At 43.5% G+C, this 17,163-nt stretch overlaps 1 protein-coding gene and 1 long non-coding RNA gene across 3 annotated transcripts in view; one reads left to right on the forward strand and one right to left on the reverse strand.

Moving 5' to 3' along the window:
* Nucleotides 1-1,027: 1,027 nt before the first annotated feature.
* On the reverse strand, nt 1,028-7,538 carry MAP1LC3C (microtubule associated protein 1 light chain 3 gamma). Its single transcript, XM_053301527.1, has 4 exons — nt 7,344-7,538; nt 6,777-6,832; nt 6,409-6,515; nt 1,028-2,934 (listed from the first exon to the last, which is right to left on the reverse strand). Exons 1-4 carry the CDS (start codon nt 7,399-7,401, stop codon nt 2,724-2,726), a joined length of 432 nt encoding a protein of 143 aa, XP_053157502.1. The 5' UTR covers nt 7,402-7,538; the 3' UTR covers nt 1,028-2,723.
* A 43-nt stretch (nt 7,539-7,581) lies between these two features.
* The window catches only part of LOC128347233 (uncharacterized), a 76,018-nt gene continuing 66,436 nt past the window's right edge, over nt 7,582-17,163 (forward strand). For both annotated transcript variants that reach the window (XR_008317455.1, XR_008317454.1), the window contains exon 1: nt 7,582-7,663. This is a non-coding gene — a long non-coding RNA (uncharacterized LOC128347233). The remainder of the gene's footprint in view (nt 7,664-17,163) is intronic.

Below are 17,163 nucleotides of genomic sequence, written 5' to 3' on the forward strand. Positions count from 1 at the left end.
ACATATGATTGATCTAAGAATAAGAGGCTTATTGAAACAATATCAAACCCACAATACCCCACACATGCATGCACACACACAAAACGAACAGATTTCCCATCCCAGATTTAGGGTAAGCACAGTGACTTCGAGGAAGTAAATGGATTAGGGAATAACTAAACCCAGTCAGTTTGTGTAGGTAAAGGTAAAGTGCCATCGAGTCAGTGTCAACCCCTGGTGACCACAGTGCCCTGTGGTTGTCTTTGGAAAAATACAGGAGGGGTTTAACATTGCCTCCTCCTGTGCATTATAAGGATGCCTTTCAGCATCTTCCTATATCGCTGCTGCCCAATATAGGTGTTTCCCATAGTCTGGAAAACTAATACCAATGGGGATTTGAACCGGCAACCTCTGGCTTGCTAGTTAAGTCATTTCCCCACTGTGCCATTAGGTGGCAGAGCAATGGCAAAATCTGAAAGCACATCCTAAAATGTACCCACCACTCTATGTGTACTGTAGATATTAGGCTTTCAGAGAAGCCCACTTATTACTGATCTTATAGAAAATCATGGTTCTTTGGGAACAGTCTGATAAACCACTGTGTTGATGTATATCACAATGTAATTTCGATGCTCTTTGTTCAGTTGCCACTTATTTATAATAAGAAACCAAACATGATATTAAGTCTTAGGAAACCAGAAACTCAATTATTGGAGACCAGATAAACTTATTTCACTGTTTTAATTTTTATTTAGTCTATTTTTCCCCATAGTCACATTATGTTTTGACCATTTACTCTAGGAAAGTCAGGTGATCACGCCTGTCGTGATCCAAAGTTAAAAGGCATCAAAGTACAGTGGAAAAACCAAAGGTTGTGAGTGACAAGTCCTCTGGTTAAACAGCTGGAAGACTTTTTGTCTTCATCCTTTGTACACATCTTTGTGGTTCTTCCAGTGTCAATTCATGCCATGCTTGCCAAAACAAGTGTTACCTTAAGCTCCATGATGACTAAATCTCATTTGGTCCCTTTAAATGAGACATCCAACCATTTTCAACGCCAACACAAATATTTATTATGTAATCACACATGACAGTTATTTTATTATTTAAAATATTTATACCCCGCCCCTCCAGTACACTACTGCTCGGGGCGGCTTCAGTTGCAGACAGAATTCTAATGTACTCTTAATGATATCTGCCAAGTTGTATTTTTAAACAGGAAATCATGCTTGTTCATAGGTTTCTTAAAATACCAGGGGTCCAAATCTATGTAGATGCCAAAGGAACATGACTTTTAAAAAGTACAACTTCTACATAAAATTGGCTGGTGGCAATTCCTGTTCTCTTCAAACCACAATCCATATTCACTTTGCAAAAAACTTAATATATAGGTTCTTTTTCCTCAGCAACATTTGATGAGCTATAGTACTTCACTATTACTTAGTTTTGTTTATACAGGAGTGTTGCCTTATACTGTTTTTAAGATTTAGCTGTCCATTCAGCCAAACTGCCTGTTGTACCAAGATAAGTTTTGTCTTCATATTATATTGAATACTATTGAATGTGTAATCTTCCCAAAGCCTGCCTATACACACCAAGTCATTTGGTTTGTGTTGTGCTAGAGATGTGAAGTTTTAGCTGCAGTCTATCTACTTCTACATCAGCCAAATTCCACTGAGGTACAGCCTATAGTCACCTTAAGTATGGCGTCACAAGAGTCTCCCAAGGTTAATTTTATTAGCAGGGCTTAACCTAAGTAACTAACTTCTAAATCCTCTTGCACTTCGTGAGCTACAATAGGGAGAAACACTTTTGACAGGGTTCATTTTTATACAGTAATCTTATCTTCATCCCAAATCGTTCAGTGCCTACTGAAGCTCAGAGCAGAGTTCAAAAGGCAAAAATGCAGCCCCATGATAAAAAGCTACTGGAGTTTCAAGAACTGCTACTTCAGCATTAAGGTCAGTTAACCTCAACTGCACAGTGCCACTGAAATATTTGTATTTGATTCTATACCCATTTAGGGAACTGTGCTCCTGAATTCCCTACCTGATCCCCACCCCTTTATGCCGATCCATATTTTTACCATATGGGAGGAGCCATCATATGCCGATCAGCACCTTTCATAGAACCCAGTTCCATATGGACCTCACCCTGGTGATGGCAAACCAAGTTCCCCATCTGTGTGTGTGTTTGGGGGTGGGGAGGTTATTATTGAAGCTCACTCTTAGGGGTCCTCTTCTTAAGGAAGATAGCAAATGGCTTTGATGGGAGAAAATAGCATATTCATAGAAGAGCAAAACTAAAGCTCTATGTTTTGCAGTGCTTAACAATGTGGTTTAGAAACTAGGAGTGCTACAGTAATTATGAAAGTGTTTTAAGTCCCCAGTGCACATAGCTGCAAAGCAGACAATTCACCTGGTTTTAAAAACTTTTGCACTTCACTGTTCTTCAGCGTTAGTAACACTTTTGAAAGCAGTTAAAACATAAAGTTGCAGTTATATAAACACAATTTAAATTAACACTGATGCAGACCTCTACCACCTTCTTTTGGCAGACAAGTGGCCATTCAAATACATGTCCATGCAATTTGTTTAGGATTGTTTATTCCACCTCTTAGTTCTTGAGCTGGTCCTGCCAATGTCTTGGCCATTAATCCTTCAGCAGAATCCACATTAGATAGAGCATCTTTCATCTTCAAGTGACTCATGTGATTTACAGTTCCACTGCTACCAAAAGAACATTTATGTTTTTAGGAGATTTTCCTTACATTTTGTTTTCCTAGTGGTCAAGTAGCACCCAAACATCTCCTGGGAAGCATAAGTCATATACACAAAGCCATCTTCATCTTTGTAATCCCGATATACTTCTGCCAGAGTTAGAGACATACTGGCTAAACTCTTGTTGTTTACGAGCAGATAAAAAGCTTGTGTGGCACTCAGCGCCATTCTGCTTCTGAGTAAACAAACAAAAAGAAGAAAAAGCAGACACTTAAAATGCAGAAGCCCTCACATATTATGCTGCAAGATGTCAATTGGCAACTGCATAGCCCTGTCGTAGCAGAGATTTGTCTGCCATTGGCAGCCACTGCATCCATGCTTGTCACCCAAAGCCTCAGGGCCAGTTCACACTCTGCTTTGGACTCTGCAGAGGAAGTTCCTCTTCAGCAGAGACTCTGGCTTTAAATGTCAAAATTAATGCATGATGTCATCCATTGCAAGCAGAGGCGTAACTAGGGAAAACGGCGCCCGGGGCAAGCACTGAAATTGCGCCCCCCCACTGCGCCCCCCCCCAGCATACATCTGACTGACACACATGTTTCAGAAAACTTTTATTTTAAAAATTTAAAAAAAATTAAAAAATTACCAAAATTTTCAAAATGTGATAAATAACCAAAAATGTGATAAATAACCAAAAATGCGAACTCTCCCTCCAAGTAGCCCAGAGTGGTGCACTACATACTTTGGTTTTTCCTCATAAGCAACAACCCTGTGGAGTTGGCCTGTATCTCAAACAACAGAATTATGATGCAATGATGATACACACCACATTATACTTTGGTTTTTCCTCACAAGCAACAACCCTGTGGAGTTGGCCTGTATCTCAAACAACAGAATTATGATGCAATGATGATACACACCACATTATACTTAGGTTTTTCCTCACAAGCAAGAGACAATCTCCAAAGGTCCTGGCATATAACCCCCTCCCCCATTTTTCTTGCCGAACTCTGTGTCTTTAGCAGGATACCACAGACACTTGTTAAAGCTAACACTGCAGGTTTTTCTGAGATGGAGCTGTTATAGGAGCACTTCAGCGTAAACTGAGATCACAAGGCAAGCTTTCACAGTGCAAAAACGAGCATGCTAGCAAGCAGAACTCATGGTAAAACTCTCTTTAAACACCTTGTAACAATGCACAGGCAGCTATGTTACACTGCTTGAGTCAACTCACACTGCTGTACTACCCAGGCTGTGGGAATTGACTCTCAGTTCCATATACATGCATGCATTTAAGATTGAGTGCCAAAGAATCTTTATGATTGTTTTTCTTTCTTTTGGGGCGGAGAGAGGAGCGTATAATGCAAACATTAACACCTGTTAGGCATCTGAGAACCATAGTTGGGCAGCTAAATAAAAGCCTGATTCTTTAATATGTTTTTCCCCCCACATGTGGCTTCTGTAGTTTTTGCAACTCATTCTCACCCTGACACTTGGTCTGCTGCTTCCGCCCGCCCGCCGCCGAATCCTTTCTTCCGTGCCAGGTGTCCGTGTGTGTCCTCGTCGTCCTGCCTGCGCCTGCTGCAGTGCAGCCCCAGCCACGGCGCTTTCCTCCGCGACGGTGACCGCGCCACCACGTGCAGGCGAACAGAGGAGGACGGACGCACCGCACGCATGCGCAGCGCGACTTGGCACGCTGGCCGAGTTGCGCATGCATGCGTCACTGACTAGAGACCCTCTAGCTGGCAAGCCACTAGAGGGCCTCTTTCTGGCTGTTCCAGACTAAGCGAGCGACGGAGCGAGCGAGTGAGCCTCAGCCAAGGGCAGGCGCAGTGAGCAGCATGAAAGGCGCCCGCTGTGGTGCCCGCCGCCAAGCCAGGCCACTGACTGGCCGCAAGCAAAGCAATGGGGGGTGGGCGGGTGGGCAGGCGCAGTGAGCAGCATTAAAGGCGCCCACCGCGGCGCCCGCCGCCGCCGCGCCAGGCCACTGACTGGCCGCCAGCAAAGCAATGGGGGGGGGCGTGGGCGGTGCGGAAGGGACCACTCGTGGGGGAGGGCGCGCCGACGCGCTCCCTTGACTGCTGCAGCGCTGCTGCACTGAGCAGGAGAAATGTGTATTTTTTAAAAATGGGGTTTTTAAGAAAAAAATTTTGGTCATGGCGGTGCCCCCCACGTGACCCGAAAAGATGGCGCCCGGGGCACGTGCCCCCCTGCCCCCCCATAGTTACGCCTCTGATTGCAAGTTGTGCACATGGGCTTGGGTAACCAGGTTTTCCTGCAATAGAAGAGCAGGGGCTTGATCCTTCCAGTCAGCACTTCTGTGTATTTTGTGGGGAAAGCCATTATTTAAATGTGAAAATGTGCCATTTACCACCTTCAGTGCTGTGCCACCATTTTTTGCTATTTAAGTTCTGTCACTTTTGTTTTCAGAAGGTGATTTGGCTCAAAGTATGTGGTGCGCAAAATGATGCGTTTTGATGAGTTTAAGGTAGGGGTCCTCAAACCTGGGTCCCCAAATGTTGTTGGACTCCCATGACCCCCGGCCACAATCGTCTTTGGACATTGGGGCTGGGGATTATGGGAGTTAAAGCCTAACAACATCTGGGGACCCAAGTCTGAGAACCCCGGTTTCAGGCAAACTGGTCAGACAATTCCATTAGCCCCAAATAGGGAGAAGGGAAGAGCCACCTTATGCAAGATGGTTAGGCTGCATCTAGATATTCAGAACAGTTCAATGAGACAATTATAGGCCCCCCTATCTGCAGTTATAGCAGAGCTAGGACAAGTCCTCCTTGTACCCTGCTCGGCATTTCACTCCACTTTGAAAGGGTTGTGAACAGAGAAGGCAAACAATGCATGAGTCAGTCTATTTGCTTAGGATCAAGAATATGTTTCTGAAATACAGAAGATTTTGTAAGCCACACTCTGCAGAGACTGTACTGGGGGGGCCACTTCAGAGCACAAGCAGGAAAAAGTAATGTCTGAACATACACATTGGATCTCTGGACAACTAGGTTTCAGGAGCCTATTGAATGTTTGAGGTGCGGGGTGGGGGGAGAGTGAGATCTAAAGAACTATACAACTAGTTCTGCATGGCGCATAAGTTTTTGAACATGTAGTTCTTGAGCAGCCCCTCCACATAGACATAAAATGAGAAATTTTGTTCTTGCCATGAACAAAAAACATGAGATATTTTAAAAGTTTGCAATATGACATGGGAGTCAGTTTTTCAAATTTAAGAAGTAAAGAGCTCTTATTAGACAGGAGCTGTTGAATCCTCACCTACATCTTGGAATAAAATTTACTTTATCTGGGTTTAGAATAATCTGACAAGATCTAATGCTTTTCTGATAGTGTTCCCTTCTTTCAAAATTATGGCTAATGTATTCTTGAAGCATGTGCAAGAGAGAAGCTTGTTTTTCTTAAAATAGAAATGGTGGCTAGTTTGACCATGGGAATATAATGATCTAACATAGAAGTATCACCCAGCCTCAAAGAGGGAATAATTTGCAGGAAGACTCAAATAGTGAAGTCTCATCACAAGCATGGGAGGAAAATCACAGAAAGGTGTTGGGAAACATAGTACATATTATCACATAGTTTCCGCGTTTTTCAGAAGTCCTAAAGCAAAAATAGACCACAGGCAAGAGCATGCAGAGAAGCACGAATACCAACAAAATCAACAGCCTATTTGTGACTTGCTACATACCTAATGATGGTTATAAACTGTGTCATGGTCAACTCCTGAGGTACAAGAAACTTTGTTTTGTCTAGTAGTGGAAGGTACTTTTCTTTCTGGTATCTTTCAACAATTACCTGTTTTATCAGAAGAAAGCAAACAGATGTTAACTCAAAGTAACTGGAATAAAAGAATATGCTACATAACAATGTTAGAATTCAGGTGCTAAAGTTACAGACCCAATCATATTTTTTTAGGAGTATGTCCCATTAATTTCAATGAGACTTCGTACTGAGTTTACATGCACAGGATCAGCTATACATGTTATGAAAATGAGAGGATATGCAAATATAAGTAATTAGCAAAAAAAGGGGAAAAAAGAAATAGAATATACTCACTGGGACTTTTGTTGGGAACTTCCCCCGAATGCCTGCAACTTCTTCCACCCTTGTTGCTGTGCAAAACAGAAGAAAAAATCAGCCACCTGCATTCTTTAATGTCCTATGGTACAATCCTAAACAGTTTTACTAGGAATAGTTTTTCTTAAATCAAAGGGGATTATTTTCAAAACAGTGCAGTCTATATTCCACCCAAATCAGTTGCTGAAGTCCCATTATCTGAACAGAAGCAGTACACACACACACACACAGTGCAATCCTATGCATGTGTGCTCAAAAGTAAATTCCAGCCTTCAATGAGGTTTGCTCCCAGATGAATAATAATAAATAAATAAATATATAATATATAATAATAACAACAAATAATCGTGTACAGGATTGCAAGTTACAATCCTACCATATGACATGGGGCATACTGTGTGCTTGTCTTCCCAATCCTAATCACGTTTATCAGGGAATGAATTCCATTGCTTTCAACAGGGCATCGAAGGAAATATGCACAGGATGACAGCCCGACTGTGGTTAGCACTGGAGCATTTGTTAGTTAGGCGCCCCTCAGCAGCTTACCAAAAGTCTTTCTTTGTTTAAAAGGTCTGACAGCCTGGCAGCTATGGAACGTTTGCATTTTGTCCCGCGAAGACAGGCTGCTTGTAAGAACAACCACTCCCGCCCCTGAAACAGCTGCCGCCTAACTACGAAGTTGCTTCCAAGAGTTCTCTTATAAAGCTCTGGCGGTGACATCAGCGTGGTTTCGTGCCCTACGTCTCCCCCCTCCTCCCCGCCCAGCAAGGGGTGGGGTCAATCGGTTGGAAGCAAGCTTTTTGGGAAAGGGTGGGGTTGGCGCCCCCCATCCCCCGCAGCAAAGCGGCACCGTTGACACCCGCAAGGTAATGTGTGCCGTCGAGTCGGTGTCGACTCCTGGCGACCACAGAGCACCGTCTGACCTAAACGGTGGACGCTTTCATCCTCTGCCTGCCTCTTGTTGTATCACACGGCTTGCATCGCGAGGTGGGAGCTGGGAAATCTTTGGGCCAGGCAAGAACATACAGTGATGTTCTCATTCTTCATTCCATTTCTTTTTCTAATAGGCAGTCGAAGTACTCGTTTGTTTCCTTGGAAATAGGGTTGCCCTCTGCCTTTAGGAGTTGCTCTGCGCTCATGACGGCTGCAACCCCGTGCCCGTTTACTTGACAGAAAAAGTATTGTTGGTGTGGGTGGGACTTGTGTAGGCTTGCGCGTCGAGTAGTTTTGAGATCAGCTTGTCGCAGGCTGCAATCTGCGCTCAGTTCTTTAAAAGACACTGGTAGTAGTGTCATGACCGTAGAAACGAAAATGCTTCATGTGTGGCTGAATCTGCAAAGCAGACCTGGGCAACACCAGCGACTCTCCATTGCAAGAGTTGCACAGCTCAGCCAAAGTTCCTTCGGTGCAAATTCCAGTCCCCGGCTGCGTAATTTACAAAGTCTGTGGCAGCAAATATGAAGTGGGCGTTGCCAGGTGTGGGTTTCTGTACCTTTAAAGGCTGAAGAGAAAGGAAAAATCTAGATTCTAGCAGGTGTGTGTTTTCCTATATAAACTCCTAAAGATACATGAGTTGTCTTGGGTTTGAAGCCTTGGCAGTCCTGAGTAGCTCCTAATGTTTGGTTTGCATGCAAGATTTGGGGGCAAAGTTTAGAATAGGCATGCAGATACTGTCGTGGTGGCCACCGTGCTGGACTAGCATGGCTAGGGCTTTTTTAGCCATAAATCTCATTTGCATGACCTTGATCCAGCCACAGTTTCTTAGGCTAACCTACCTCACAGGATTGCTGTGATGGTAAAGTGGTGGTGGAGGACCATGCATGTCACTCTGATCCATGGAAGAAATGTGGGATAAAAGTGTAATTAATGCATAAAATTTTTGTTCCTGTTGCTCCCACATTTGTACCTTCTGCTTGGGCCTAGCTTTTTACATTATGCTTTCTTCTTTAGATCCTTTCTTAAACCCTTTATTTATTTATTTGAAAAGCCTTCACATATCACTGTAGCTTCTCATTCTGGTATCTGCGATGAAATCCAACTTTGCTTTGCCCTGTTTCCATCCTCAGTGACCCCTTTAACATGTCCTGTCCACTTTCCCCCTTTGTCGTACATATTGTAATCTGTTAAACAGGAATCATGTCATTTTTGTCTGATAATGTGATAATTAACAATTGTGTTAACTTCTTATCAGATTGGAGCAGGGGCGTAACAAGGCTGGAGTGGGCCCAGAGACAAAATTTTAAAATGGGCCCCTCGCTGATACACACACTCTTCACATGTGACTTGCCTCTGGGGGGCCCTCGAGGCATGGGGGCCCCCAGGCAGCCGCCTCCCCTTGCCTAATAGTAGTTACGCCCCTGGATTGGAGGGATAATAGTGAGCTGAAGATTTATTTTGGGTCCTTGACTATAGAATCTGGAATAGTCCCATCAACTGAAACAGATTTTCTTTAGGAGGAAGTCTAAACGCAAGAATCCTAGGAAGCTGCTTTATAACAAGTCAGGCCACTGGTCCATCTTGCTTAGTATTGGCTACACTGGCAGCAGCTCTCCAGGGTATCACACAGGGTTTTTTCCCATCCCTACCTGGAAGTTATCCAGACATGGCTTCATGCTGTGGGGTATCCAAAGAGTGAATCTACTTCACAGATTCACAGCACATTCACAGCTGTTTAATTCAGGGGATTAAATGGACCATTCACATAGGATCAGCTCTTCTCCACATTCCTTGTGGATCGTTTCCCTGTGTGCATTCCCACAGCTTGCTTGGGTTTTTTCCTCCAACCAATCACATCCCAGACGAGGAGGCGTGAGATGCCTCCCAGAAAGGAATCCATTAACACTTTTGTAGCACTCAGTTAAAATTGGAGTGCTTAGCCTATATCATGCTGTCATAAGTTACCGGGGTGAGGGAAGAGGCCAAGAGCTGAGAGACCACTCCCTGAAGCTCTGGAAAGCCTCTGCCAGTCAGAGTGGACAATGCTGAGCTAGGTGGACCAAAGGTCCCACTAAGTAGGCGGCAAGTTCCTGTGTTTCCTATGGGCTGCTTTGTGTTTCCAAAATAGTTGTGATGCCTGTGCTTCCCTCCCAGAGCGATCCAGCCATTTCCTCAGTGGCTAACTTGCTGTCAAGGCGCCTGAGCTAACGATCCACTAACTCTAGCTCCCGCGCATCTGTCTTGTTGGGCAAAGTCCTTCTATTATAACTAATCACACCCATGGCCCTCCCTCTCTTTGATCGGAGGCTTGTTGTCGCCGGTGGGCTCCTGCTCCCTCTTCCTGGGCATACATCTGTCATCTGCACATCTGTTCCGGGTTCCACTTCCTTGCTCCAGAAAAGCAGAGGAGGAAAAACTAATTAAAAACTGCCAGTGTTGGAAAGTTTGGAGCGTGCTCAGTAGTGAAAGAGAAGTGACTTATGCCAAGAAAAACCTATTTTACAGTTAGGATCAGAATGAATGAAGGTGGTACATTAAGGGGGGGAGAGAGACAGACGTTGGTGTCATGAATGCAGCAATCGTGTGTGGCTGCATCCAGCAACTTCACTGTGCCCAGATAACGCTGCAACTCTTTCTATGTGATGGACAGGGACTCCAAAGCCCATGAGGCGCTGTTGCTCTGCCCGGCCTGCTGCCCCTAGAGGAGACAATAAGAAACACAACTGTCACTCGCCTTCCTTGCCAAGCAGCGCCCTCTGCTGACTCTTGGCGTTCCGCAAATCCACCCAGTAAATATTAACACACACAAACACACACGTGTGGATTTTGGAAAAAGCTGATTTATTGGCAATGGCTTCTCCACACATTGCAGAGAAGTATCAGGGAATACCAGAAGCCTCAAGTTTTTTTCCCTTCTTCTCAAAAAAGCCACTGAAAATAGAGGATTTTCCCCCCACCCCGGGTCTAATTTGGGATAAGCTAGAATGAGCAGCCCTAATTCGGGGGAAACCAGAATTGTGTGTGAACTGGTCCCTGATAGCCTGCTGCGACTTCGGGGCTGATATGTGAACTTGTACCCTCCATTCCGGAGCAGATGTGAGCTAAAAGCCAAGTGTGTTAAAACTCCAGGCGATCCTAGGGATTGAACTTTGGAACTTATGCAAAGCAGGTGCTTTATGCTTAGCTTCAGCACCTCCATTTTCTTGAAAGCAAAGGACCATGTTGTTATATTTATGCATACTTGAAGTAACAACGGCTTCATGAAGTTTGCATGTTGTTGTCCTTGCATGGAAATCCCTTTGTAAAGTCCATTAATTTCATAGAGGTTAAGACAAAACTAGCCCATGATTATGCAATGTGGAGTCCTTATACATATAGTAGGCAGGATGATGAAAACACAGTTGTATTATAGCTGCTTCCCTCAGATACAAATAAATCTTATGCAGATTTAACAAAAGGTTTATTCAGAAACAACTCCATTTTCTCCTTCCCCTCCCTTTTCCCTTTCTGACTTTACCCCCCACCCCATAAGAGGAGAGCTGGTCTTGTGGTAGCAAGCATGACTTGTCCCCACAGCTAAGCAGGGTCTGCCCTGGTTGCATATGAATGGGAGACTAGAAGTGTGAACACAGTAAGATATTTCCCTCAGGGGATGGAGTTACTCTGGGAAGAGCAGAAGGTTTCAAGTTCCCTCCCTGGCTTCTCCAAGATAGGACTGAGAGAGATTCCTGCCTGCAACCTTGGAGAAGCCGCTGCCAGTCTGTGAAGACAATACTGAGCTAGATAGACCAATGGTCTGACTCAGTATATGGCAGCTTCCTATGTTCCTATGTTGACCCCCACTCTCTACAGGATACAAACTTGGAAAAATTTCTCAACAACACAATATAAAAGATAGAATACAACAATAATACAACAAGATCTGAAGCAATGCTGCTTGAAACCTATTACTTTCTGAAGGCAAGGTCCTACCTTTTACCTTTACAGCCTCAATAGGCAGGGCTTGATGTTTGCTCATCTGTCTGCATGATTCTGTTGTAATTTGTGATTGTTTAGCAAAGCACCAAGAGGAAGCTGCCCACTCTAGCTACAAAATAGTGCAGAGCCTTATTGTTGCAGTTAGTCAAGGACAAGCATGGAGACTGTAGTGCAGTATAAAGTAAATAAGATTTATTAGGTTGGCAGGGGTGTCGCTGTAATTGAGTGGATGGGTTCAAAGAACCCGGGGGCCCCAGCTCGTGAGGGCCTCCCAGCTCCACTCCTCCCTATTTTATTCATTATCTTGCTCACTCCAAGGGGCCGCAGAGGGGCGAACACAGGCCCCCTCCCCCCTAGCTACGTCCTTGGGTTAAGTATATTTGAGATAGGAAAGACCTATCCTAACTGTGAGCTACATAGTGGATAGGAGGGGAGAGAGAGAGATGCTCCCATCTGCTCTCCAAGGAGAAAGGAAGTAGAACTGACTCACTGCAGGAAATACCTGAGGAGTCAAGGCAGGGGTCATAGAGGCAAAGCAGGGACAGGTAAGGGGACCCTCACTAATTACCTCTACTTCCAGCGCCCCTAGTAGTCATTAGGATAGTTGGTGCAAAAGGTTGATGCACTGGAACTCCATCTCCAACAGATTCAGCCTTCCCCTTTGGATCTGTTGAAGTGACTCGGAGCACTCTCTATTTCAGGAAACAAATGCAGATGGATTTACATCGGATTGTCTTTGTTGTAGTCGTTAAGTTATGGAACTTCCACCACTCACTACTAGATGTGGCCCACTTGTGCCCTCAGCCTGGTGTTAGAGCACGGAGCAGGCAGTTTTATTCTGCCAGTCTTTTGTGGGGATGCTGTTGGGTTTCTTTAACTTACTAACTAGGAGATCCAGATCCTGTGCAGATTCTGGAGTTTTGAATCCTATGTGCAATACTTTGGGTGTTAGTTTCATTTAATTCAGTAGGATGTCTAGATAAAAGGGACCTCTTGCTTGATCAAGCAAGGCTGTTGTGAGACATGTAAGGAGCTCATGTGGGCTTCAAGAAGCATAAATAGATTGCAGTGCAACCTATCTGTTCTAGGCACAACCTGTTTGCTACTTCTATATGTCCAGAGGAGGCAAGACTCTTATAAGTCTTTTATTCATTCATTCATTCATTCAATTTCTATACTGCCCTTCCAAAAATGGCTCAGGGAGGTTCACACAGAGAAATTACAAATAAATAAGATAAACAAAATGGATCCCTGTCCCCAAAGGGCTCACAATCTAAAAATTTAACACAAACACAAAAATGTAACTAAGCATATCACCAAATATTTCAGAGGTACTTAAGTTCCAGGTGTAAGGCTTTACGGTTCCAGTTTTTCTCCATAACCACTAAGGTTGAAAGCTTTCATTTCACCTTGCATGATACCATGCTGATTTCTTACAACTAAAGCACTCTAGGAAACAACAGCAGATAGCTTCTCTTGTCATTTGTTTGTAATTATTGTGGACCCATTCACTCTGTAAGGCTAGCATAGAAGACCTGGTACAGACTGAATGAGACTGAAGCTGGTTCTTATTCCACTTTAAGTCTTATAGCGATTAACATAACCAAACACTGGGGATCTCTCCATGCTAGAGTCAGGTTCTGGGTTAAATCCATTGTAAAGTACACTTGTAAATGCATTTTTCTCATAGTGGAGGATTCAGTTCTATGTTTGGAGTATATTTTCCCGCTTTAAAGGTTCATTCAAGCAGCTTCGAAGTGGATTAAGTTGAGGCATTAACTGCATCTTAAACTAGCTCTTACAGTTTGTTTTGTTAGATGCAGAAAAAAATCTTGCAAAGGTTCACAAAAAATCTGTAAAGTAAATTTGCACTGTTGAGTAGCTCCTGCATTTATCATGTCAAAGTCTATTTGGCCATGCACCATTATACTATAAATATTAAACAACAGCAGAGGGAAAACACCCTCGCTTACCATCAAATAAATGCTTTTTACAGTCATTAAAAGCAGTGTGTGTGTGCATGTGTACATGCGTGTGTTGGGTACTGTGGCAGCTTCTGGCGCTGCTTATGACCTATGTACATTCATTATAGTATCTGAACCACTCCTATGCATGTACCCTTGCATGAGTGTAGGGGTCATTCCATGTGATCAGGAATCCTGCTGCAAAGGCCATAGTGCCTTTTGCCACCCATATGTAATTCAGATGCACACATTGTAATACAACTGAAGATAGTATGCATAGATCTATAAATAAGAAGTATTTAGCAAAGCTGCACATAAACCCTACATATCATTAATAAATAATATCGTAAATCAAAGTCCAATCTGTCATGATCCAAACTAATTGATTGATTAAGTGTTGTCAAGTCGGTGTCAACTCATAGCGACCACATAGATAATCTCCAGGATGATCTGTCTTCAGCTTGGCCTTTAAGGTCTCTCAGTGGTGTATTCATTGCTGTCGTCATCGAGTCCATCCACCTTGCTTATGGTCGTCCTCTTCTCTTTCCTGAAACTTTCCCCAGCATTATGGACTTCTCAAGGGAGCTGTATCTTCGCATAATGCATCCGAAGTATGATAGCTTGAGCCTTCTCATTTGTGCCTCGAGTGAAAATTCTGGATTGATTTGTTCTATGATCCATTTGTTTGTTTTCCTGGCTGTCCATCATATCCTCAAAGGTCTTCTCCAGCACCAAAGTTCAAAAGCGTCAATGCTTTTTCTATCTTTTCACATTTTTTCACTGTGCTCCTTGACTTTCATTACTGGAGCTTGCAGATCATCCACATTCTCAGCTATCAGAGTGGTGTCATCAGCGTAGCACAGGTTATTGATGTTTCTTCCTCCAGCTTTAAAACCATGCTCATATTCTTCCAGTCCAGCTTCTCTCAGTATATGTTCAGCATATAAATTGGAAAAATTAAGGAAAAATTATACAGTGTTGTCTTACTCTTTTGCTCATCTGGAACCAGTCTGTTTCACCATGTTCCGTCTGGACTGTGGCTTCTTGACCTGTGTATAGGTTTCTCATGAGAAAAATGAGATATTCTGGATGCCCATTTTCTTAAGGAAATTGCACAACTTGACATGGTCAAAGCAATTGAAGGCTTTTCTGTAGTCAATATAGCACATACTGGCTTTTTTTTGGTGTGGGTTTTTTCTTTCTTTCTCAATTATCCAGCATGCGTCAGCAATGATTTCGTTCCTCAGCCTTTTCTGACACCAGCTTGAACATCCAGCATTTCCCTTTCCACGTGGGGCTCTAATCTGCGTTGGATGATCCTGAGCATTATTTTGCTAGCATGTGAAATTAAAGATATTGTGCGATAGTCTGCACAATCTGTTAAGTCTCCTTTATTTGGTATGGTATCCTTTCTTCCAATTTGTTGGCCACTGTGTCGTTCTCCAAATTTGCTGGCATAGTTTGGTTAGAGCCTTGACTGTTTCTTCTTCTGTTTCCTGCCATATTTCTGTGGCTATTCCATCAATTCCTGCAGCCTTCTGATTGGTAATGACTGGAGTGCTGCTCTAACTTCATCTTCCTGTACTAGAGGTTCTTGCAAGTAGGGAATATTTTCTAGAGTATCTTGGATGTTGACGTCCGTCCCTGCTGTACAGATTTTCAGTATACTCCTTCCATCTCTGTTTGATCTTCTCTGAATCAGTTGCTATCTGTCCTTTTGGTATTCCTTAGCATACCAATTCGAGGTTGAAACCTCCCTCAGAACTTCCCTCTGAGTTCAGAGAACTTTTAGAAAAACTTTCCTTGTTTTTCTGTGTCTATTTCCATCCTCAAGGTCTTTACAGATGTCATTGTAGTACTGCTCCTTGTCTCTTCTAACAGCTTTCTGAAATCCCCTGTTAAGTTCCTTCATGAGTTCTTTATCTTTCTTGATTTTGGCTTCTCTCCTCTTCTTGGCAATTTCCATCGTCTGTTCGGACATCCATTTTGTTTTCTTCTGTTTCTTGGTCTTTGGCAATCTCTTTTCACATTTGTCCTTAAAAACTTCTTTGATTTCATTCTACTGTTTCTCTGGTTCCCTATCAATGAGGTTCAGATTGAACTTCAAAACAGTTCCTGATGTTCTCCTTGAAAATGGTGGGTACATTCTCGTTCACATCGTGGAAGCTGGATAGCTTTGCTTTTCCGCTTTAGATTGACTTTCTTTCTTTCTTTCTTTCTTTCTTTCTTTCTTTCTTTCTTTCTTTCTTTCTTTCTTTCACATATTTTTATACCGCCCAAAACTTATATCTCTGGGCAGTTTACAACAAATAAAAACAGAAAGTAAAACCTTAGTTAAAACAAAAACAAAAAGTTTAAAAGATTTTAACTATTTAAAGTTTTTTTAAAACAATATTTTAAAACAGCATCAAAACTATTAAAACAATATTAATTAAAAGCCTGGATGAACAGATGTGTCTTTAAAGACTTTTTTAAAGCTGTCAGAGATGGGGAGGCTCTTATTTCGCATGGGAGTGCATTCCAAAGCCTCAGGGCAGCAGCAGAGAAGGCCCGTCCCTGAGTGGCCACCAGGCAAGCTGGTGGTAAATGTAGACAGACCTCTCCGGATGATCTCAGTGGGTGGTGGGGTTCATGACGAAGAATACCCAGGGCTCAAGCTGTTTAGGGCTTTAGAGCTTATAACCAACACCTTGTATTTTGCCCAGAAATATATCGGCAGCCAGTGTAGCTCCTTCAATACAGGAATTATATGGTCTCTCCGAGATGACCCAGCGACCAGCCTGGCTGCCGCATTCTGGACCAGCTGTAGTTTCCAGACTACATACAAGGGCAGCCCCACATAGAGCGCATTGCAGTAATCCAGTCTGGAGGTTACCAGCAGATGTACCACTGTTTTGAAGTTGTTCACCTCAAGAAACAGACGCAGCTGGCATATCAGCCGAAGCTGATAGAAGGCACTTCTGGCCACCGCCTCAACTTGGGACACCAAGGAGAGGCTTGGATACATAAGCACCCCTAGACTGCGTACCTGTTCCTTCTGGGGAAGTGTGACCCCATCCAGAACAGGCAGATCAAAATAGTCTCTCGAGTTCTGACACCGCCACAATGAGTACCTCCGTCTTATCTGGATTCAATCTCAGTTTGTTATCCTTCATCCAGCCCATCACTGACTCCAGGCAGGCATTTAAGGAGGTTATGCCTTCTTCTGATGATGCTAACATGGAGAAATAAATTTAGGTGTCATCCACATACTGATAGCACCCTGAACCAAATCTCCTGATGATCTCTCCCAGAAGTTTCATGTAGATGTTAAACAACATTGGAGACAATATGGAGCCCTGAGGGACACCATACAAAAGCTCAGATTTTGAAGAACAGCAGTCTCCAAGGGACACCATCTGGAACCTGCTCGAGAGGTAGGAGTGGAACCACCGCAAAGCAGTGCCTCCAACTCCAAACTCTCTCAGACGCTCCAGAAGGATACTATG

This window comes from Hemicordylus capensis, chromosome 1, assembly GCF_027244095.1.
Source record: "Hemicordylus capensis ecotype Gifberg chromosome 1, rHemCap1.1.pri, whole genome shotgun sequence".
NCBI classification, from domain to species: Eukaryota; Metazoa; Chordata; class Lepidosauria; order Squamata; family Cordylidae; genus Hemicordylus; species Hemicordylus capensis.

What these genes read in the sequence shown, in the direction of transcription:
- MAP1LC3C (XM_053301527.1), bottom strand. Translation starts at nt 7,401, where the DNA reads ATGCAAACGTTCCATAGCTGCCAGGCTGTCAGACCTTTTAAACAAAGA. An exon ending in TAAACAAAGAAAGACTTTTG is followed by an intron (nt 6,833 to 7,343) that starts GTAAGCTGCTGA and finishes TGTTTTGCACAG; the next exon opens with CAACAAGGGTGGAAGAAGTT. An exon ending in CAGTTTATAACCATCATTAG is followed by an intron (nt 2,935 to 6,408) that starts GTATGTAGCAAG and finishes TTGTTTACTCAG; the next exon opens with AAGCAGAATGGCGCTGAGTG.